This window comes from Mytilus californianus, unplaced genomic scaffold (assembly GCF_021869535.1).
Source record: "Mytilus californianus isolate M0D057914Y unplaced genomic scaffold, xbMytCali1.0.p SCAF_13, whole genome shotgun sequence".
Lineage (NCBI taxonomy): Eukaryota > Metazoa > Mollusca > Bivalvia > Mytilida > Mytilidae > Mytilus > Mytilus californianus.
The window spans coordinates 22,724,694-22,747,904 of NW_026262615.1; the positions used below are offsets into that span (position 1 = coordinate 22,724,694).

The following is a 23,211-nucleotide window of genomic DNA, read 5'->3' on the forward strand; positions in this document are numbered from 1 at the left end:
AAACTTTTTAAATTTTTATATGTTGTTACTGATGACAAAATGGAGGTCAAGAACAATATTGACGATTTTCTTTTTCCCCGTTCAGGAGTTGTGGTTCTTAAGATTGAAAAAGATATATAGGGTCAGTCCCCAGGGGTCCCCCCCACCCCCAATGATCTAATATCTTGTAAATGGTAGAGATCCCTACCCGTAAACCATGTATATATCCAAGATGATTTGAATGATATACAGGGTCAGTCCCCAGGCATCACTAATGCATATAACTTTACTGGACCAAACCAATTTTCACTGGACTTTGCCCAATGTCAGGCGACCCTGGGAATGACTAATTATGGGAGCTTTGTTTGGGAGACTTCGTAACAGCATCCTGTTACAATCATTTCTTGTTACCATCAATGTCAACATTAATTACGTTTTTGTGTCACTGATGATGAAAGGTAATGTTTACCTGTAAATCAAAGAACTTGTATAATTATATGGCTTCACTGGACAGGTTGGGTGTCAAACATTCTACTAATCAAAGATTTTTACCTCAGGCTAACTGCCATTATGCAATAAAAGCTTTGTGTATTTGAAAACACTTTAAAGAAAATTCGGGTTACTTCCCTTGTTTTATCATGTTTTTAAGTTATCCTCCTTAAAATAATGTCAATTGATAAAATAATACCCATTAAATAGAAATTGAACAAAGAACCATAAAAGTCTGGTAATTTAATGATTTTAAATGTCTTAGGACAAATAAAAAAATATTATTTTGAAAACTATTTGAGAGATCCATACGTCTATTCAATGCTGAAATTGAAATTTACAAGTTATGAATTATCCATATTTTTATGAAACTGACCGTGCGAGGGCTGTATAGCCAATCAAGGTCGTTAAACACTTCCATCATCATCATTTTTATTAAATAGACTGTATAAGCTAAACTTGGGATCAAATCATACATGTAGCTTGAAAATGGAGTAAAACTGTAGTAAACACAATGTCAATTAATGCTGGAAAATAGAACTGAGAAACACACTACTGATGACAGTGATGAGGATAGGAAAAAAATATTACATACAAATAGTATAGCTTAGCTATAGTGTTGACAAATATTTCACATGGTAACAAAAACAGAGAGAAAACATCAATAGCAATACTGTTATCTTAAAAAAAAAGGGGACATATGTAGCTTTATCAACAAAATGAACACTGAAAACGGCGATAAATCATATAATGTCGATTAAAAAGGCCCAAACTCCAGCTGAAAATTTTCAAATCTCCAATTGTGACTTGACAACTCTGTCACATGTATGCAATATTGATAATTTTCACTTTTACCGTTCTTGTGATATTGAAAAATGCCAGGACACAAATAAATGTTTAATAATCCCGTTTGCTGTCACTCTGACAGCGTCTTGTTACAGTTATTAGTCACAAAATTCTATACTAGTCATTCTGTTATGCAAGTACTTACCTACAGTATTATGTATTTGAATATTATGTTCTAATTCGTAAACTCAACCGAACATAAAACATTTATCAATATAATACAAAACTCTCACATGGGAGAAACCACTTGCAAAAGTCAAGATCAATTTTATTCAGATAATAAATACACGTAATTCATTTTATCTCAATGAAAAATGTCTGTCTGTACATAGCTCTTCAATATTTGCAACCCATCTTGGACAATCAACCTGTAAATGAATAATTTTTATAATTATTTATTTGGAAAAAACCCTCTAGTACACTTGACTGTAATAGCTCAAATAACTTGAACTACTACCAAACTACCCATGCATGGAAACCTACCCGTATTCTTTTATATATATTCAATCAAACAGACCTATCTATAAATACCATAAACATGTGTACCTTAAAACACAACAAACTTGTATCGATAAATGTACAACTTTGATAAATATAGATATAGCCATCAGTTTATGAATCATAAAAAAGAAAGAGAGATTTTAAATTTCATTTAAGGAAAAGATGGACTTTCTCTTTTAAAACTTGAGTGTTCTTGTATTGCTCTGGTTCAAATTCATCATTTGAAAATTAGAGCATGCGATCGAAAATATTAAGAAGTTTGTGTGATGTTTTAATTATTGCAAAAAAATTTAGCTGTGGCAGATTCCCCAAAAATAAAAACTTGCATTCTAAATTTTTATAGCATTATTAGTATGCAGAATTTCCTGAAATTGCAATAATTAATCTCACATTTTTGTCACACAATAATAAATGCAAGCAAAACTTTCAAATTTCCAGCAGGTATTTATCTTGGTTAAAGTGATCCAGATAATGCATGAAATCAGTATCCCACAAGTCATAATTCTTTCCCAATAGTAAGATGAAAAATTTAATTGTGGGTCTACTTTCAATGTATATTAATCTTTATGAAATAAATACCAATATAAATCTCCAAATTTTTTTTTTAAATTGTTTTCAGTTATAAGAAACAAGATTTCCTTTTCATATTAAGATTATGTTTGTTTTTTCATAGCTCCAGTGCCAGACAACCTACAAGAAGTTAGAGTAGATATAAATGTAGATGTAGACAGATGTAATAGGAGTATTCAGGCTAACTTAAAAATTAATGTACCTGCTGATGGTATATGTGTAGAGAACAAAAATCCATACACACCATCCTGTAATGTAAGTATCTGCTACTGGTATCTGTAGAAAACAAAAATCCATACTCACCATCCTGTCATGTAAGTACCTGCTACTGGTATCTGTAGCGAACAAAATTCCATACACACCATCCTGTCATGCAAATATCTGCCTAGAGAACAAGAATCAATACTCACCATCCTTTCATGTAAGTACCTTCTACTGGTATCTGTGTTAAAAAACAAAATTCCATACTCACCATCCTGTCATGTAAGTACCTTCTACTGGTATCTGTGTAGAGAACAAAAATCCATACTCTCCAACTGTCATGTAAGTACCTTCTACTGGTATCTGTGTAGAGAACAAAAATCCATACTTTCCATCCTGTCATGTTAGTACCTTCTACTGGTATCTGTGTAGAGAACAAAAATCCATACTCTCCATCCTGTCATGTAAGAACCAGGCATGGGGTAATGCTAATTTGTAATTGTGATGCCCTGTAATGCATTACATTTCCCTATGTAATGTGTAATGCCCAAATTTTTTTGCATTACATGTAATTGTAATGTAATGCATTACATAGGCAAAAATGCATGTAATTTATACATTACATGGCATTACATAGCATTACTTCTTGTCTGATAGTGCTATATATTTATTCAAATTTCAGGAATAATAAGTACTACTGTTTTATTCTTTCCTTTAAGAAAATAGGAAAATTAAACACAAATCAATGTCTAGTTAAAGGATTAACAAAAAGTGTAGATTTGAACTGTTGTAAAACTAATGATTTTCTTCATCTTACCTAAATACTAAAACATTTATACTAATAATTAAAACAGATCTATTTTATAAACATACAGAAGTAATATTATTTTTTATTTGCAGTCATTTTCATATACCATTATAGTCATTGAAAAACCTATACATATATATTTAAAGATAGAAGAAATAAGTTGAATGATTGATAATTGACACATGACAAAAACCACTAATTAGTTTGTATAGCAATCATTTCTTGTCTTTTGACAAAAGTGAATTTGTGATTCTAAAGTAATTAATTAACATTGAGATTAAGTTAACAATATAATCAAAAATCATCATGGAAGAATAAATTCCTTACAACATTTCTGTTATTTCTTTTTTGAGAAAACACAGAGATGTATACTACAAAATATAAAAACCTGACCAGAAGAACAATCAACCTTGGCAAATTTTGTAAACCCATCTGGTATTCAGAAATATCAATTAATTAAATGACCCAAAGCAAAACAATGGGTGTGATCACGTTTCTCCAACATTTGATAAATAGACTAAAACAACATTAGGGATTAGGGTGGTCCTCTTAAGGACTGACATCTTGATATTTACCTGTAATTCAAAGCTATAGATTCACTTTTCGAGTATATTGCTAGAAGTGATTTACTCCCATTTTCAACAGTTGAAAGTCAAAAGTTTAAGAACTTTATAGAAAAGCTTAACTCAAAATTTCAAATTCCAAGCAGGAAACATCTCTCATCTAAATTGATACAGAATAAGGCCAAGGACTTTTGTCAAAAATTGTTTGATAACCTTCAGGAAGCTAATCACGTTTGTTTGACAGTTGTCATTTGGTTTAATAGGGCAATGAAAGGATTTTTTATAATACCTATTTAATAGTTACCAAGATTGCAGTATAAAATGTTGTATATATGTTTCTTTTGATAATACAATTTATAAAATGTAATGTGTAAAATGCATTACTTTGGTAAAGTAATTGTAATTTAATGCATTACTTTCCAAAATACATGTAATTGTAATTGTAATATAATGCTGGTTTTGTCCAAGTAATTGTAATGTAATGCATTACATTGCAATGTAATTCGCCCCATGCCTGGTAAGTACCTTCTACTGGTATCTGCATAGAGAACAAGAATCCATACTTACCATCCTGTCATGTAAGTACCTTCTACTGGTATCTGTGTAGAGAACAAAAATCCATACTCACCATCCTGTCATGTAAGTACCTTCTACTGGTATCTGTGTAGAGAACAAGAATCCATACCCACCATCCTGTCATGTAAGTACCTTCTACTTGTATCTGTAGAGAACAAGAATTCATACTCACCATCCTGTCATGTAAGTACATTCTACTGGTATCTGCATAGAGAACAAGAATCAATACTTACTATACTGTCATGTAAGTATCTTCTACTGGTATCTGTAGAGAACAAGAATCCATACTCTCCAACTGTCATGTAAGTACCTTCTACTGGTATCTGTGTAGAGAACAAGAATCCATACTTACCATCCTGTCATGTAAGTACCTTCTACTTGTATCTATAGAGAACAAGAATCCATACTCACCATCCTGTCATGTAAGTACCTTCTACTGGTATCTGTGTAGAGAACAAGAATCCATACCCACCATCCTGTCATGTAAGTACCTTTTACTTGTATCTGTAGAGAACAAGAATCCATACTCACCATCCTGTCATGTAAGTACCTTCTACTGGTATCTCTGTAAAGAACAAAAATCCATACTCACCATCCTGTCATGTAAGTACCTTCTACTGGTATCTGCATAGAGAACAAGAATCAATACTTACCATCCTGTCATGTAAGTATCTTCTACTGGTATCTGTAGAGAACAAGAATTCGTACTCACCATCCTGTCATGTAAGTACCTTCTACTGGTTTCTGTAGAGAACAAGAATCCATACTCACCATCCTGTCATGCAAGTATCTGCGTAGAGAACAAGAATCAATACTCACCATCCTTTCGTGTAAGTACCTCCTACTGGTATCTGTGTAGAAAACAAAAACCCATAATCGCCAACCTGTCATGTAAGTACTTGCCCCTTCTACTTATAAATTTTTAACAGCTATTAGTTTTTAATGCACAGTATAAGGACTTTATTTTACCTTGTCAAGGATGCTGGTGAATTTTGTACAGTTGATGCAAATAATATGAAGACGAGTTATGTTGTTGAATATAATATCTTAATATGTAGATGTGCATATTTTTATGTTGTGAAAATTTGGAAAATTAATTTGCTATAAAATGCTTTGTGCAAGCATTTTAACAAAAATTGATGTATAGGTATACTATAAAATGCTATTCCAAATTAATTTCCTATGGCAAAAGCTATTCTCCTTATAAATAATAGGTATGTTTAAGGATGTAGTAATTTCAGGTTTAGGAATTTTTGTTAGATGTTTTGACTCCTTACAATACAAAAAGAAAAATATTTTGCCCCATATCACCCGCTTTTCTTTTCATAGAACGCTTCAATAGCTCATAAAAGGTCATTACCAAAATTTAAGCAGATTGTAGATATCTTTTCTTATGATTTGAGACCCAACTAATGCCAATGCTGAGTATAAGGTAAAAGACGGAGTCAGTCTTTTCCCACCATTTTTTTTAATCAAATATCTCAAAAAGGAGTTCCATAACCTATCAATATTTTCAGCTTATTTAATTCCTTAACTTATGCTCTTCTGATTTATAGTATCAATTTTAAAATTCAGGTTTTTTAATTTCACCTGACTACATTCTAATGCTATTTTTATTCCAGGGTGATTCTGGTGGACCTTTAGTATGTCAAAACAAATATGGACGATGGGAGTTGGTTGGTGTAGCCAGCTTTGGGATGCGTTATTGTCGTAGAGACCAAATCCCAGCCATATATCAGAGTGTACCATATCATATTGATTGGATTATAGAACAGACAGGTAAAATTATAAATATGGTGTCAAGTTATTTTATGGAGGTTATGTGCATGCTTTGAAGTGGTTGGTTTGATCACTAGCTGGGTCAAACCTAGACTTGAAAATAAGTATTTGATCTATATGGTTTAAACATTTATGTACTCTGAATTCTGTATGCTTACCATTTCATGTCTTCTATTTTTGTGTTGTTTAATTGTTGTCTCAAAGACGTTATTCATATTTGTCATTACTAGAACACTGACTTTCCTGTAAAAATTTGACTTCACAAGAGAAAAAATTTTGATGTCACATAAAAAATGATTGTTGTATGACATCAAAAATTCAATTGTCACGAATTCTCTGTCTAGTATCCCTTCTCTGGTCTTGCAGTGCAGGTCTGTTGGCCAAATATTAATAAGTTCTATTGACCTATACCCGGATATCTCATTTAATTGATTTTATTTTTTTTCAGGTATACAGATAGATATGGCAAACATACCAACACCTCCACCGGAGACCTGATTGACCATAGGATCCTGGACTGATGGAAAACATGTTTTACTACCTTAAACCAAAGAAATAATTGGCTGTTACTTGTGGTCAAATATTATACATCAACAAACCTTTCAAATTTTTGAGTTTAATAGGCATAAAATGTAAATCTTGGCTTGAATGAGAGCAGAGTTATGTTACAGCTTTCTTTATGTTTTTTTCTGACAGTGCCATTATTTGTTCTTAGTTAATTATGTATGTATGTACTGGTATATTTTTTACTATTTTTATGAAATTGAATATTGTGTATTTGTTATAATTTGTAGGGTAACAATTTTACGTGGATATAGGTAAATCACGAATCAAAATGTTCAACAAAGTACAAATTTTCCATAGAATGTATGCCGACTTTGGCAAAATAACAAAATCATATATCCACAAAAATACTATTTTCCTCAATCCACAAAAACTGGTTACCAAGAACATAAATGAAACAGGAGCTTCATATTTGATACAGTGTATCATTTACTCATCAAGTTATCAAGAAGAGCAGCATTCATGTTTATATCTATATATTTTTCTTTTTTTTATTTTTAAAAGGAGCTATTGGTTAATTTGTTGGGGAACTCAGCTTAGAAATTATATAAAAGTCAACGATTTATTTGTTACATATTACTGGTTTAAAATCATACTGTACCCAGTTCTGTTCATTTCCAATTTGGAAACTTTTCCTCGATAACTAATCAGTTTTATGTTGGGTTTCTCTCTCACAGACACTGGTCCCTTTATTTAAACCATTAACCCTTTCCTCCACAGAGAAATTTTTATTTACTTATTGCTCATAGAATATTTCAATTAAATAAAGTTATTTTAATGATAAAAAAAAATCTTTTAAAATGACCATGATGATTTAGATAAAAATATTAATACATTTGAAATAATGACTTGCAGCTAGAAAAATTATTTCATCAAGGAAATTAATGTTAGATATTCCAAAGTATATACATTTTATGTTTGAAACAAATTTGATGCAGTCTTCTACAGATTTTTTTGGGGGGTAAACATGGTAAAGGGCTAAGATTTAAATTTTAAAACTTTAATATCTCAATTGATTTAAAGAAGGAATGCAATTTCTGAATATGATATATTGCATGAAATAATCGGGCAAAATTTATTTAAACCAGTTTAAATACATATAAAATAAGAGAAATATATATATATGTTGTGTACAAATTGTAATGTTGTACAAATTAAAATTTGTACATTATTTTTGTACAAGTTATCAGTATTTTGTGAATCTCTTTACATAATTAGATAAAATAAGCACAGAGTCTTTGGTTAAGCTTATCACTGTTTTATTTCCACAATTACATGCTACAGTCTTTCACATAGTACTGACACAAAGTTTATACAAAAACACTAAAATGTATTTTGTGGACATAGAATTTGGTATTAGTGAAAAATAAAAATATAATCAAAATTAATCAGATGTCCTTATTTGTAGTTTTATGACATAGAGGACAGTGCCAAATGTATGGTTGAAGTATATAAATTTGTGAGTAATACATCGAATTGGATTATAAATTATTGAAGATAAACTTGTATCACCTGGTGAAAGAAGGTGTGTGTCAAAATACTGATAACTTGTACAAAAACCCTGTACAAATAATAATATCCAGCTTTTTGTATGACACGGAAATATATTTTGATACACATTGATTATACGTTTGAAAAAACATTTATTTGCCGCCTATGCCGGTGGTTATGTCTGGAAACATCAATAAAATTAACTGTACCTCATTCATGTAGATTACCCTTGTTCATCTTATGATTCCACATGCATTGTTTGTTATTACATTTATTGTTAAGAATACTGGGCTGGTCCCAGTCTGTTCTCAGTTTTATAGTGTGTGAATATTTTTATAAGACAGTTATTATTCAATATATATGTTTTATTAAAAAAGCATATCTAAATATCAATCTTATGTTTCATTTTGTGTAATTAGACCGTATAGTAGTACCTACAAATTTGCAAAAAAATGAAAACAGCACTTTATAAGTTTCATGAGTCCGAATGGCATTTCTGGATTAACCTTCATCATAACGCTCAAAACCAAATATTTGAAAGCCAATAATGTAAATGGACTGACACAGTTGAAGAGATATATGACCAAAAGGACCTAATTAAAATGATAGTCTAATCCATCTCAGGTCAATTTTGCCTGAGGAAGTTGGAAATTTGGCAAAATGTAACTAAGGCACTTTAAATAGAGTACCTTATGATTGGAGTTTCTAAGCTTTCTGTACCCTTGTACAATCTTTGAATGGTCCCTCAGTGGCCTAGTGTTACTTTTGTCCCTTTTCAATATCCTAGTCAACCAACTTTGCAGAGCCTAACTTTTTTTTTTTGCCCCTGCAACTGAAAGTTGGGGGGAATATTGTTTTACTCTAGTCCACCCATCCTTCCGTCCGTCCGTCCCATTATGGGTATATAGTTATTAGTCCCCTACTGAAGAAGTCGAAGGGGACTTTAGGTTTGCACTCCATTCGTCTGTATGTCTGTCCATCTGTCAGTCCGGCAAATCAGTTTTCCACACTTTTTTTCGTCAGGCTTGAAGATATTGATTTGATAATTGGTATATAGTTTTATCATGACAAGTTACAGGTCAAGTTCGAATTTTGTTCCAGTCTGATGATTTTGTTTAGAGTTATGGTCCTTGGACTTTGAAAATTCACTTAAATATTCAGTTTTCCACACTTTTTTTCGTCATGCTTGAAGATATTGACTTGTTAAATTGTCTACACCATGACAAGTTATAGATCAAGTTAGCATTTTGTTCCAGGACAATGATTTGTTAACCAGTAGGGGACTATGTATTGCCATGCAATACTTTCAGAATGCTTGTTCCAGATAACTCCTCCTACAGTTTCAATGCTAGGAAGTTTTCACTTTGCTGGCTCTTTGTACATATATTGAGGTTGTGCATGTGGTCAGGGTTTGATTTTAATTAGTATTTGCTCTTTTGGGAGATAGTTGAACTTTGTCATTTTTGAAGCACATACTTACATAATTGGTGCATAGCGTTTCCGGATAACTCCTGCTTCCATGCTCAACTTTTGGTATTTTAGAATAACACTTTGCATCTGATTGGGCATTATTTGTGTCTCCCAGACACAATAATATCTCAAAGAAAGTCCTACATTAACTTTGTTATAATACAGTTACTTCAGAGTGGAGTGCGGGGGCATCACTTTTGTCTAGTGTTTATTGATATATAGTTTTTGTCCTGAATAGACATGAAATAATCACATCTTGCCTGGAAATATCACAATGTAATTCCAAAATTAGACAATTTTTCAAGACTTTGGTAAATTTCAGAATTCATATACAGACTAAAGTCAAGCACAAGTAGGAACTCTTTCCTTTAAACACTGACTCTTGGTGCCTTGGGTAGATATATAAGTTGTACACTAATTTATAAATGTACTTTGATTAAAGGGATAATAAACAAGGTCAATGGATTCTATTATGAAATTTTGTTTTGTCTTTTGATATGCAGGAAATATTTGCCACTGGACATTAATCAAAAACTTATCAATCAATTGAAGCAATAGATAAATCTATGTATTAGAAAAAAAACATCAAACTGTTTTTAAGATAAATTTTACAAGCTAGTTTGTAATTGAAATTAGAAAATAATCTTTATTGTATTTTGATAATGTGACAACAACAAAAAATATGTTAAAAATAAATTTTCATGGAAAATAGTAGTATCCATATTATGCATACATAGATGAACACAGAGTTTTAATGGACCCTTTAAAATTTAAAGATGACATTGCTTCTCATAGTTTCTATGGATGCACTTACCTTAATATCAGATAATGTCTTCCCATAAAGTCTTCATCTTAAATCATGGCACTTTGTCAATACCAGCAATGCATAAATGGCTGAAAAATAAATTTATCATCTTGTTTTACTGTCCTGAGATACTTATTTATCCTTCAATTTCTGTGTGAAACAATTTGAAAGCAATATACAATATTACCTAATTCTATTCTGGATTTTGCATCTTTTTGTTATAGATATTCTGTAAAAGTAAATCCATCTGAACAGCTGACAAGCTCTCCTCCAATGACTCGGCAAGCTGACTGAAAAAGTCGTCAACTAAATGAGCTAGCATTAGAGATAAGTCATAACGCAAAAATTGTCGATAGTAAAAAGGCGAAATATACTTTATAGTATTTTTTTTTTTTGTATTCTTATTTTTCATTTTCGCTTATGTGCTTTATTTATATATCATTTTGTTTTTCTTTGTTGACATATTTGGTTTTTTTTATATATATATATAGTGATTAAGATTATAACACATGATGACTGCTGTATCCCTATTTTTGACAATTTTGCCTATTACAATAGATAAAAAAGGATAAGGGGTATTTATTCATGATACAAAATCAGTACACGCACAACAGGAATACACAAAAAGCAAAGGAACAGCGCTTTTATTGCTGTCTTCATCTCAAAGTCACAGTGAGTCCTTCAACACGGAGCAAAAAAACTCTCACCTCACTGCAAGTTTAAGACGGCCCTAGCACCGGCTTGAGCGGAATGTCTGTTTGTTTTGTTTTCACATTGTTGTCAATATAATGAAATTTTAAGCGACTATCATAAGAGTAAGAGGTTGGGGTTGATACCAAGAGTTTAGACATAACTTCGGCAATGGCATTCAGGAATGAACTTTTCAGCGGTTCCAAAGGAGCAACGAGGAGGAACCAAAGACACTCAGATAGCTTTGCAATTTCATAGGATGTATCAACAGTAAAATTACTCCTTCTCCTCAACAATAATTTTCAACATATTTAAACACTAAAAAGTAAAATCACAAAAATACTGAACTCCGATGAAAATTCAAAAACTAAAACTATTTCTTTAAACATGTTTATTTACTTTATTTGTGTGTGTATATATTTTCATGTTTTTATTTATTTTTATCTATTTTTATTTATTTCATTTTTTGATATTTTTCTTTTATGTTATCACATCTAATATTTTGTATACATGTTTTTACCTTCTCTGTTACCTTTGTACGTGCATGGTTATATGAGAATAAATTATCTATATATCTATCTAGTAACAATAGATTCCCGTCTTGGGCTGCTAATAAATTTTTCGAAATCGTGAGTTTCATTTTAAAATAATTCATTAAAAAACAGAATTCGAATTCATAAAATTTTCCCGAAAGCCGATGTGCTAACTATCGTTATGTCAACATTTTTTTTTATTGAAAATAACTTATGTTTTCTAAATTTGTATTGTTATGCCCCACCTACGATAGTAAAGGGGCATTATGTTTTTCGGTCTGTGCGTCCGTCCGTTCGTAGTAGTCAAGGTAGTTTTTGATGAAGTCCAATGAACTTGAAACTTAGTACACATGTTCCCTATGATATGATCTTTCAAATTATAATGCCAAATTAGAGTTTTGACCCTATTTCACGGTCCACTGAACATAGAAAATGATAGTGCGAGTGGGGCATCCGTGTACTATGGACACATTCTTGTTGTTAGTAAATTCGTACTGGATTTGTTTTAAATGCCGAATAAACATACTGGTCATTTCTTTTTATATCGAAATTCCTCTACACTTACGAATAAGCCTTGTAGTAACTTGTACATTCTGAGTAATTTTCACACCAGATCGGTGAACACCCGAGTTGCACTTCTCTCATAGATCAGAACTGTTCATGCTACATTGTATCACATCTTTTGTATTTATTTTCATAAGTAACACAGAATGTAAACAATAGCTTTGTTATTAACATTGAAGTTAATATTTTTATTGTATAAAAACAAATCTGAATTTTCGAATACAAATACTTTGTTTTTGTGAATTGTATAATTCTAAAACATATCTATGGGTATTGTTAATTTAAACTAAAAACAATGGAAACCTTATTCTAAAAAAGTGTTTTAGGTTTCTGAACTTGGATTTTGAACGATAGAAACAAAGATTCACACCTTAAACAAAACTGCTTCCTCATGTTTTCTGAAAAGGAATTATGTAGTCCTGTCAGATAGTTCCAAAGACATTGTCAGTCAACTCAAAATTGACAAGAAAAATATATAAATGGGTCAAAAGGTAAACATGAAAGCACTATAATCTTTCCCGTGAAAAGGACAACATTCAAGCAGGATCGTTTAATGATAATAATAGAATATATACCATATCCCTTTACCCTTCTACCTAATTTTGGAACAGGAAATATCTTATTGTACAACCGGAAGTCATATTTTAGAATTCGACTGTTTCAACTTACTTTGCAACGTTGCTTAACGGGTGTTACTCAGAGTTTAGCTTCTCATATATTTTTCATTTCAAAATAGTCAAAAAAATAAATAAATTTACTATAAAATAACAAAATATAAGTATGATTATTGTAATGAAACTGCTTCGGTAGAAATCAAATGTGAACGACCACCCTAAATCGGAATCTCGATGACTGCATATGAAGGAGGCAAATCAATTGTGACTTGTATAATAACATTAATGGACGTTTGTCTGTTTTTTGTTGTATAGTTGTCAGAAATTAGAGCGCAGCGCATAACAAATTGATTTTGTTTATTTCACACTCCGTTGTTTTCACCTTTGTTCGGTTTTACGTCTGATTTTTCGACTCGATATTGCCATCAACCAACCATTTGTATTTGCTCACATGGCCCAAAGAGCCATGCAATGTCTAGTCATCACTGGTCATTCAGCAGCTCTACGTAATGTCCATTGAGTTAGTGTTAGGGTGAAATCGATCGATACGATCGTGCTCCGTTCATAATATGAAGTTGACTTGTGTTGATTATATTGATCGAACGTGGCATATGATCGCGCTCCGTTCATAATATGAAGATACAGATTACTGAATTGATTATATTGATCAACCGTGGCACAATCGTATCGATTGAATACGATCGTGATCCGTTCATAGTATGAAGATACAGTTGACTGCGTTGATTATATTGATTAACCGTAGCACAATCGTATCTATTGAATATGATCGATACGACCGTGCTCTATTCATCATATTAATATTGAGTTGACCGAGTTCATTATATTGATCAACCGTGGCACAATCGTATCGATTGAATCCGATCGATACGATTGTGCTCCGTGCATAATATGAAGATACAGTTGACTGGGTTGATTACATTGATCAACCGTGGCACAATCGTATTGATTGAATACGATCGTGCTAGGTTCATTATTAATATAGAGTTGAGTGAGTTGATTATATTGATAAATCGTTGCACAGTCGTATCGATACGATAATGCTCCGTATAATGAAAATACATTTGACTGGGTTGATTATATTGATCATTCGTGCCGCAATAGTGTCGATTGAATACGATTGATACGATCGTGCTCCGTTCATAATAAGTAGATACAGTTGGCTGGGTTGATTATATTGATCAGCCGTGGCACAATCGTATCGATTCAATATGATCGATACCATCGTGCTCCGTTCATAATATAAAGATACAGTTGACTGAAATGATTATAATGATTGTAGTGTTGACTGAGTTGATTTATCCTGACACGAAAGAAATATGTTAATTTGGTACAACAATTGATTGAATCGACATAGTGATACGATCGAATACAGTTGACAAGATATTATACTATAAAAAAAAATGTCGAATCTATCGATTTTCGAATACTCTACCGTACTCCAATGTTTACTGATGTACCCCAATTTTGACATTTTTACCTATTATGTCTGTTTGTTTTACACACACATTGTCAATATAATGGAATTCTATGCAACTGCCATACAAGTGAGAGGTTTAGCTAGCTATAAAACCAGGTTTAATTAATCATTTTCTACATAAGGAAATGCCTGTGCATGTTTCAAGTCAAGAATATGACAGTTGTTTTCCATTCGTTTGATGTGTTTGAGCTTTCGATTTTGCCATTTTGAATTTTCCTTGGAGTTCGGTTTTTTTGTTATTTTAATTTATACAAATAAATCAAAGACGCAAACAAAAAAGGTACGTGTGACCCGAATAGTTCAGTCGTAATAATCCGTTGATCTATGATTACTACATTATAAACGCCAACAAAAAAGTTTTGTTGTTGAAAGTAAATTGCCAAGGACGCCGATAAAAAAAATTTTTTTTTCGTTGATAGTTTATACCATATATAGTGTACACTTTCTCCATCAAGTAGAAATTAAATAAAATATAAATACAAAGTTAAACAAAACAGAAACACCACTGTAAAAACCCTCTTGTGTCCGAATCGCAGCACTTCAGGACATCCAACCAATGTCAAGATATTTTGTATACAATATTTTGAATGAACTGTAATGAGTAAACATGATTTTAAAGTTATGTAATTTACGGTCTAGTTCTTCCCATTAAAAAATATGATAGTAAATACCAAATATTATAGGGAAATAACCTTTTTAAGGTTGTTGACACCGTCAATGATTACTATGTAGTAATTTATTTAATTTTTATCGTAAACAAAAAAAAAAGGAAACCATGTCTATATAATTTCTTAGTAGCGTAGTAAGAAATTCATAAAAATATATGAAAGTAGAATTTATACTGCACTCTAACTTAGAGAATAACCGGGTAATCGCTCCAAGCGAAAAAAGGATCAAGGCAAAGACTTTTCTTATTAGTAAATGCTACATCTATTCAAACCGGTGCACACTGGTCGACAATTTTTTCAGAGAAAAGTGACTTTTTCCTGTGAACTGTTACCTTATGAGCAACATTTTACAATTAAATGAGACAATGTCAGTCTAGTATAATATTTTGTATCATATGAGCATGTTATTGTTTTGAATATATGGTATGTTTGTCCCACGATAACTAATCATTCAATACAAGCAGGTTGAACATTTTAATAAAATTAGCAACTACATCGTGTGTAAATAGGTAGCTATGCTGACCTGTAAATGTTTGTTTTTTAAAACATGTAATAATATTGCCTTAAGGTGGTACCAAACACCATGACTAAAATTAATTCGGCTCGTTTAATTTTCATACAATTTTGACAAAACATTTACTTTGACCCTTTGACAAAAATATAAAAATTTCAAAAAACTTGAACCACACACTTTATCGGAAAAATTTCATTGGATATAATTATAGCAGTTTGACAAACACTAATTTTGATCAATGAGAAGCTTAATATTTCCTTAACAATAGAACGCGATTAAAACGTTCAGCTGATTTTTAAAGAGTTATCTCCCTGTAGTTTTATGTACTACCTTAATGTTGTTGATTTGCTGTGTACAATGAATACATGTCATTACTTTTGTTTATATTTGTATTTCAAGCTTTCCCTCCTTAAGTAATTTTGTTTCCTTTTTGAAAGTTTAATTTTTTTATTATTATTTTATTTAGTTGTTAGAATATTACTCGCCGGGAATACATTATATATAACCAGTTTAACCCCGTCACATTTAAGTGCTACTCTCTAAAGATGAAATCCTCGTTTGTGGTTTTATCATTTCTTCTCAACTGTATGAAGATAGTCTTAGATAGTCTATGTTAAATTTATTCACAATTTGTCTTCACTTTGAGCCTGTTTTGACATACTATGGTATTATAATTATCAGTTACCTATTGTGACAGACATCTTTGTGTATTTTTTTTATTCTCAATTCTAATTTAACATCATCCTTTTATTTGTTAAACTTTATTAAAAAGTGCCTAAGTCCAAAACTGATTTTTACTAATGTTTGAAATCTTGGTCCATCCCTTTTTCTTGTCATCTCACGCCAATGTCTCTGGCAAAGTACAGAGTCGGACATATACAGTAAGCCCAGTATGATGAGCATTTTTGATTATCATTAAAAAATGAACCGAAGAGTTGATCATGGTACAAAAGTATACTCAAAAGGGGTGTCACGCTCTTTGTACATTAATGAACCTTTTGAACAACTCTTTCATTTGTCTGTTGATAGCCTGTTGCAGTACAAGATTTATGCCATACTTGACATACATTTTTTCTCCGATAACAGGTGAAATGTCCTGCCCTATATTCATGTCGCAAACTTTCAGACTATACCTATTAGATAAAATATTTATTTGTTCTCTTCTTAATATGCATGAAATATTAGCAAGTGGATAATAAGCAAACAGCAAACAATCTTCGCAATACTAGCACATTAATGACCTCTTCAGCGCAATTAGTTAAACATCGGCCCTTTGTAGGTCGATGTTGAGCGTTAATTTATCGATTCTAGTCCAACTTATTATTAATGTTCTCATCGTTCATCTTTTAGTTCCCATCCCATACCCTTTTTGTGAAATGATTATGGTATATCATCCATGTCATATCCATGGTCTTCTGGTGCGTAAAACATTTAAAAGCAATCAATCAATAATCAATAAGATTCATTCAAATGAAAGCATTTCCATTAAATTATTTCATCATAATTATAAAAAACAGTTTTATATATGTCATATTGAAGGATGATCAATCCTTTAATAAATTAGAAAACACTAATTGTTTCATTGTTTGTTAGTTTAAGAAAGCATGTAAGATCATATAATTACCTACATTTGCAGTGCAAAATGAAAAAATAACATGGAATTAGATAACACCAAGTATGTTATGCTTCAACAGGTTGAAAAATATTACCGCCTAATTACTAACAAGGCAATCCAAGACAATAGCTTGCCTAACACTTCATCTTTTTATAAAACACACAACCATCAATTTAAAAATGTTGGCATATTTTCAATGAACCGTAATCATTTACATATAAATTGTATAATTTAAGGTACATTGCTTTCTCTTTTAAAAAAAAACATTAACGTTAACATAATTGTAAGTACCAAAGAGGAAAATAATCTTTTTAAAAAGGTTGTTGACACCATTTATGATTGTTGATCAGTAATGCATTTCCTTTGAAATAAAATTTGGGGAAAAAATTTCTTTGTAGCGTGTTTTCATCTGATTTTTGTCCCTTTTCGCCGCCTGTTGACCTTGGCGTTGTCTTCAAATTGTGTTGGTTTTTTTATAGTCCGATTCGTATTCTCTCTCCCTTAATATAAATTTACAATCAAATTAGTAGTATTCTTTTATAACACTGTTTTCAATACGCATTGATTGATATTCTCATATTTTATATGATAGTCAGGAATTCGCAAAAATAATGAAGCTTCTGTAGACTAGTATTGACCTTGCTAGCAGGTTAAACATCAGACACCGTCAATCTAGAATTATATTTTCGTTTCGATACAAGCATGTTATCGTTTTGAATTTATGTTATATTTTGCGCATTCAATTAAAGCAAGTTGAACAATAACATAACATTAGCAACAATACATCATGTGTAAATACATGTTGAAGTACGCATGTTGACCTCTAAATGTTTTTTTTTTTTTTGTAATTATGATATTGAGTTGTTGATTTGCTTTGTACAATGTTAACACGTCATTTCCTTTTTTACTTATGCATTTTGAGCTTTTCTTCTTTAAAAAAAAACTTTTGAAAATTCTTCAACATGAATAATAAGAAATAACAAATCCACTCAAAACTTTTGTTTTATCTAAGATAAGGTGGTACCAAACACCTTGACTAAAATTATTTTGGCTCGTTTAATTTTCATAAAATTTTGACAAAATATTTTACTTTGACCCTTTGACAAAAATCTAAAACATTTCAAAAAATTTGAACCACACACTTTATCGGAAAAGTTTCATTGGATATATAGCAGTTTGACAAACACTAATTTTGATCATTGAAAAGCTTAATATTTCCTTAACAATAGAACGTGATTAAAACGTCCAGCTGATTTTTACAGAGTTATCTCCGAGTAGTGTTACCACCTTAAGCCGTATGATATACTATGACATTTTAATTTCCTCGCAAATGTATGTTGTCCTAGTTGAGTACGTTATATAAAACAAGTTTAAGAATAAGTTGATTGGAATAAATAGTTTATTTATGCTAGTAGGTGGGTAAAATTGAATATGTTGTAAAGGAAAGAATGGTGCTTGATTTATTTGTTTTGTAATAAAATTATAGAGATGTTGAGACAGAAACGTGCCACCCTTAGTAAGGGGATGGACAGGGGTAAGAGAAGTCATGGGTTAACAACCAATGGAAGAGGGGAAGTTAAATAGGTTTATTCTGGGGAAATTGTTATGAACGATTTTCGTCTGGGAGTAAGGGGGAGGGAATTGGACGTAGAGGGGTATGGAAGTCGGAATCAGGGACCTCCTGTCCACCCCCTTCTTCGTCTTGACCGGCGATTTCAATATTTCTAAATGAACTGCACTCTAATGTTTTATAATTTCAGCAAGTCCCAAAAAGGTCGTCAGAACAATTTCGTACAAGAGGACGTCGTAAAAACAAAATCTAACCATACGATTTAAAATCTGAACATTATATCATTGCGCAAAATTTCCAATCGAATAAGTCACAAAAGAAACTTTTCGGAGTTTTGTTTTAATGAAATAGAATACTTTTTTTTAGATTTTATCAAAATAGTTGTCTATTTTTTCATTGCATTTGGATTTTTCTGTAAAATAAGCACAGTAGCATATACTATTTTGTATTTATTTTAAACTGCGTAATTAGAGTCGACACATACGAACATATGAGAAAATATACAATATAAGAACCTTTGAAAATTGATTCATAAAGGTGAACATATTTAACCTAGTTTGACATATAGTACGAAACTTTTGAAATGAAACAGTGCTGCATATTTTTTATTTTATTTTTCGCTCTGGATGCAAATTTGACCGAGCTTTTAAATAAATCAAATTTTACTGTTTGGTTGCAAAAAATGCCAGGGTTTTTTAATCGTTAAGCTGACTTTTTTATTGCATAGCTGTTAGAACTTTATACAAAAATTTCCGATTTTAACCTAATTTTTCATTAAGACAAGCACAGTAATCCATGTATGTTTTATTTTTTTTAAGAAATCATCTCAATTTGTATTGATATATATAAAGCTATGATAAACGACAATATAAAGGAGAACTCAGATGCAACGCATAGATATTAAATAAAGTATTACAAACTGTTGCTTATATTTTATAATATTTTTCTTTTTTTTATGTGCTTGGTTGCATTTAATTAGAATTTAATAGTAAATATTTATATACTTTAAAGTTTTTATATGTTTTTATCAATTACGTCTTAAGTAAATTGATATCTAATTGCGTTACATCTGAATAAATACGATTGATTTCAAACTCGAGCTTTATTCAGCTTTCGGTTTGTTGCACGAATAATGAAATCTCAAAATAATATAGTTAATTGTAGTTAACAATTTTGTAATTCATTTATTAATGCAAAATGTCTTTGAAGTTCATAATAAGTAAAGACTTTACCGTTAATATCTTATCGTATAAAACAGGTATGCACAATGTCCTTGAAATTTATAAAGTATGTAAAAATAATCATGTTATTATCTTATCGTATTGTACAGATTGGATGAGAAGGCCATTTTCAAAGATCGCACGATTTAAGTTATAACGTGTAAGATTTTAAGGAAAACACATTTAAAAACTTTCTTATGCGTTCTAAACATACAGCTGTAGACGGATCTTTTTTTTAACCTCTCAATATAACGCCATAGCAGAACGTGTGTCCTTTGGGATTGGTATACCTAAACTCTAATGGGGGAATTTTTGTATTTGGGATTCTCCTGATTATCGATAATGCATCTCAAATTTCTATAGGGTAGTACTTTATCGAAAATATACAACATTATATGGAATACATGATTTTCCAGTTCAAAATCACCGTGGCACATGTTATGTTTAGGAAACACTGAATATGACCACTTTTGGGGTACTATCCTTGAAATATTTTCATAGGATAAGCCATGACTGTTTTAATACGTAGTAGAAACATTTCTTCAAACAAATCTGAAAATTCATAGTTATATTTACAGCATGAATATAGATTAATGGTTAAAATTTCGAAAATAATCTCAGAAAACGCATTTAATTTTTCAAAAAATTGTCAGAAAAAAAGTTATTTTGTTTTATTCTTGAAAAAAATGCTAAAACATTTTTTTATTTATAACCTTTTTAAAATCACAAACAATTGCGGCATTTGACCGTTTGATATTTACCAAATTATTAAACAATTTGGCTTTCCGTACACTTCAGAATAGGAAAAAAATTGACAAATAGGGAGATTTTCAGGTTAGACAACTGATTATTTTTTTTAATTGAAAAAAATAACTTATCAATAAATTCCGGAATTCAAAATGGCAGTGTACCTTAGTTGCAGACAGGTAAAGTATGGAGTTTACTCATCAAAATAAATGATGTCCGATTAAAATCGTCATTACAAATAGTTTTAAATAAAATCTCTTTGATAAATTGGTCAAACCCATTTTGACTTACAACTCCGAAATTTCCTTTATGGATTATTTTCTTGTGTACCATAGGGCAAAGCATAGAGCTGCCCGAAGAAATGGTGAAAAGTATAATCACAAAAATACTGAACTCCGAGGAAAATTCAAAAAGGAAAGTCCCCAATCAAATGGCAAAATCGAAAAAACAAACACATCAAACGAATGGATAACAACTGTCATATTCCTGACTTGGTACAGGCATTTTCTTATGTAGGAAATGGTGGATTAAACCTGATTTTATAGCTAGCTAAACCTCTCAATTGTATGACAGTCGCATCAAATTCCATTATACTGACAACGATGCGTGAACAAAACAAACAGACACAATAGGTAAAAATGTCAAAAATAGGGGTACAGCAGTCAACATTCTGTTATCATCTTAACTTTATTGATAAATCACCCTTTGAAAAAATCCATCTAACTTTTTGTAAATAACTTCTTGGAAACAAAAGAAGACCTCATCAAATATAGGTGGGAGATTGGAACTTGGTAGACTTCCAGTTGAAAATTTTATTACAACGCAATCTATTTTATATCTCGCTAGACTAAATATTGATCATTTAACCCCATTTTTGAAAGAGGCCTCCGAACTTTCAAAATCCCTTGATTTACAAATTGGCCAATTGTAAGAATATAACAGATGTAAAGCATTTTTAAAAAGAAATTAAAAATGAAATAAATGACTATCATAAAGATGTATATAAAAGTAAAAAAAGAAAAAATCGACGAGAATAGCAAACTTTTTCTGTATAGGAAATAAAAACCTTCACTTGAAACAAATTTTATTTATTGTTTAACGACTTTTCTTTCAGGAATATTTTTAACAAAACTTTGCATAAGTCACCATGGTCTTGAAATAAAAAAATCTTCGTTACATTAAAATTCATCAAGAACAAAGACTGTGCAAAACCTGCAAAGTCATCGAAGATGAATCATTTTATTCTGAATTGCAAGGTAAACCAGGATATCAGACAAAATCTATTTAATGATATACAATTAGATGATGAACATTTCATTCATTTCCCTGATGAACAAAAATTATTTCCTATATTAAAACCCGCTTCCTTTAAACATGTTAGAATTATTGTCTTCTGTTTTAAAAGATCACTAGAACCGAGGGCAGAGGTCTCATTGTAACATGACTATTGAATATTGTAATATTGTAAATCTATCACTTATGTTTTTTTTTTTTGTATTCTGTTTTGTTGTTATTTTGTTGTTTATTGTCTATTTAAATTTGTATTGCCACAAACATACTATAAATGTTCAATGACAATAAAATTGATTTGATTATAATTATGTATTAAAATAATAATGTTTGGTGATCCTAACATCAAACATGGCTAAGGTCGTTTATAAAGAAAATGACACCGTTCCAAAATCTTGAGTCCTGCTGGATGTTATGGGTCAAGCTTCATCAAACTTATATATGTCTTAACTGACCTGCAGTCGATATAAGATAAGGAGATTGGATATGATTGCCAATGAACCTGATCAACACCGACTTGAAAAATCAGCAGCAATATTTTTTTAAAGTCGGTTGAGGCAAAACAATCTTAGGAAAATCACTTTATCAATTCTTTAAAAAGAAATGTAGAATTGAGGAAAACAAGATTAAAAGGAAAAGATAATACTCCTCTAAGAAAGAAGACACAACTAAATCTTGTTGCGCAGGGAAGATTGGTGCTTTGGATTTGAAGTTTTTCGTATTTGAGCTTAGTTTTCTTTTCCTTTTTATTCAATAGTGAACATAACCGTTACAATAATTATTTTAAGTTGTAATCGAAAAACAAAACCAATACCTATATAGTAAGCTATATTAGGCCGTGGGCTAACAAAATGTGAAAGAATTCAAATCAGACAACAAACGGCCTGACTCACCTGACTAATAGTAGTTAGTAACATAAGACAAAAACTATAATTATGACAGACAGCAATCAAAGACAACCACTGGACTACCATCTCCTGTCATAGGATATGCACATAAAGCATATTGCGGTCTTAAACATGTGTTTTGATTCTGAACCCGCCTCG

At 31.1% G+C, this 23,211-nt stretch overlaps 1 protein-coding gene and 2 long non-coding RNA genes across 7 annotated transcripts in view; 2 read left to right on the forward strand and 1 right to left on the reverse strand.

Moving 5' to 3' along the window:
* LOC127723375 (MAM and LDL-receptor class A domain-containing protein 2-like) overlaps positions 1-8,197 on the forward strand; it is a 210,865-nt gene extending 202,668 nt beyond the window's left edge. The window contains exons 69-71 of one of the 2 annotated variants that reach the window (XM_052229951.1): positions 2,489-2,640; positions 6,156-6,312; positions 6,761-8,197. In XM_052229951.1, coding sequence (XP_052085911.1) covers positions 2,489-2,640; positions 6,156-6,312; positions 6,761-6,810 — 359 coding nt within the window. In that variant the 3' untranslated portion in view covers positions 6,811-8,197. Of the gene's footprint in view, positions 1-2,488; positions 2,641-6,155; positions 6,313-6,760 lie in introns of those variants that run through there. The other variant, XR_007992046.1, reaches the window with a different exon arrangement.
* On the reverse strand, positions 1,566-15,142 carry LOC127723386 (uncharacterized). Of its 4 annotated transcripts, none has more exons than XR_007992051.1 (8): positions 14,968-15,142; positions 10,652-10,731; positions 6,471-6,853; positions 5,265-5,384; positions 4,844-4,904; positions 4,483-4,604; positions 2,630-2,707; positions 1,566-1,682 (listed from the first exon to the last, which is right to left on the reverse strand). It is a non-coding gene; the product is annotated as an uncharacterized LOC127723386 (long non-coding RNA). The 4 variants fall into 4 exon arrangements; XR_007992052.1 differs by lacking the exon at positions 4,844-4,904 and adding an exon at positions 5,145-5,205; XR_007992053.1 differs by lacking the exons at positions 1,566-1,682; positions 2,630-2,707; positions 14,968-15,142 and adding an exon at positions 2,830-2,997 and having other exon boundaries at positions 4,544-4,604; positions 10,652-11,113.
* LOC127723387 (uncharacterized) lies at positions 4,586-4,988 on the forward strand. Its single transcript, XR_007992055.1, has 2 exons — positions 4,586-4,621; positions 4,924-4,988. It is a non-coding gene; the product is annotated as an uncharacterized LOC127723387 (long non-coding RNA).
* Positions 15,143-23,211: the final 8,069 nt, after the last annotated feature.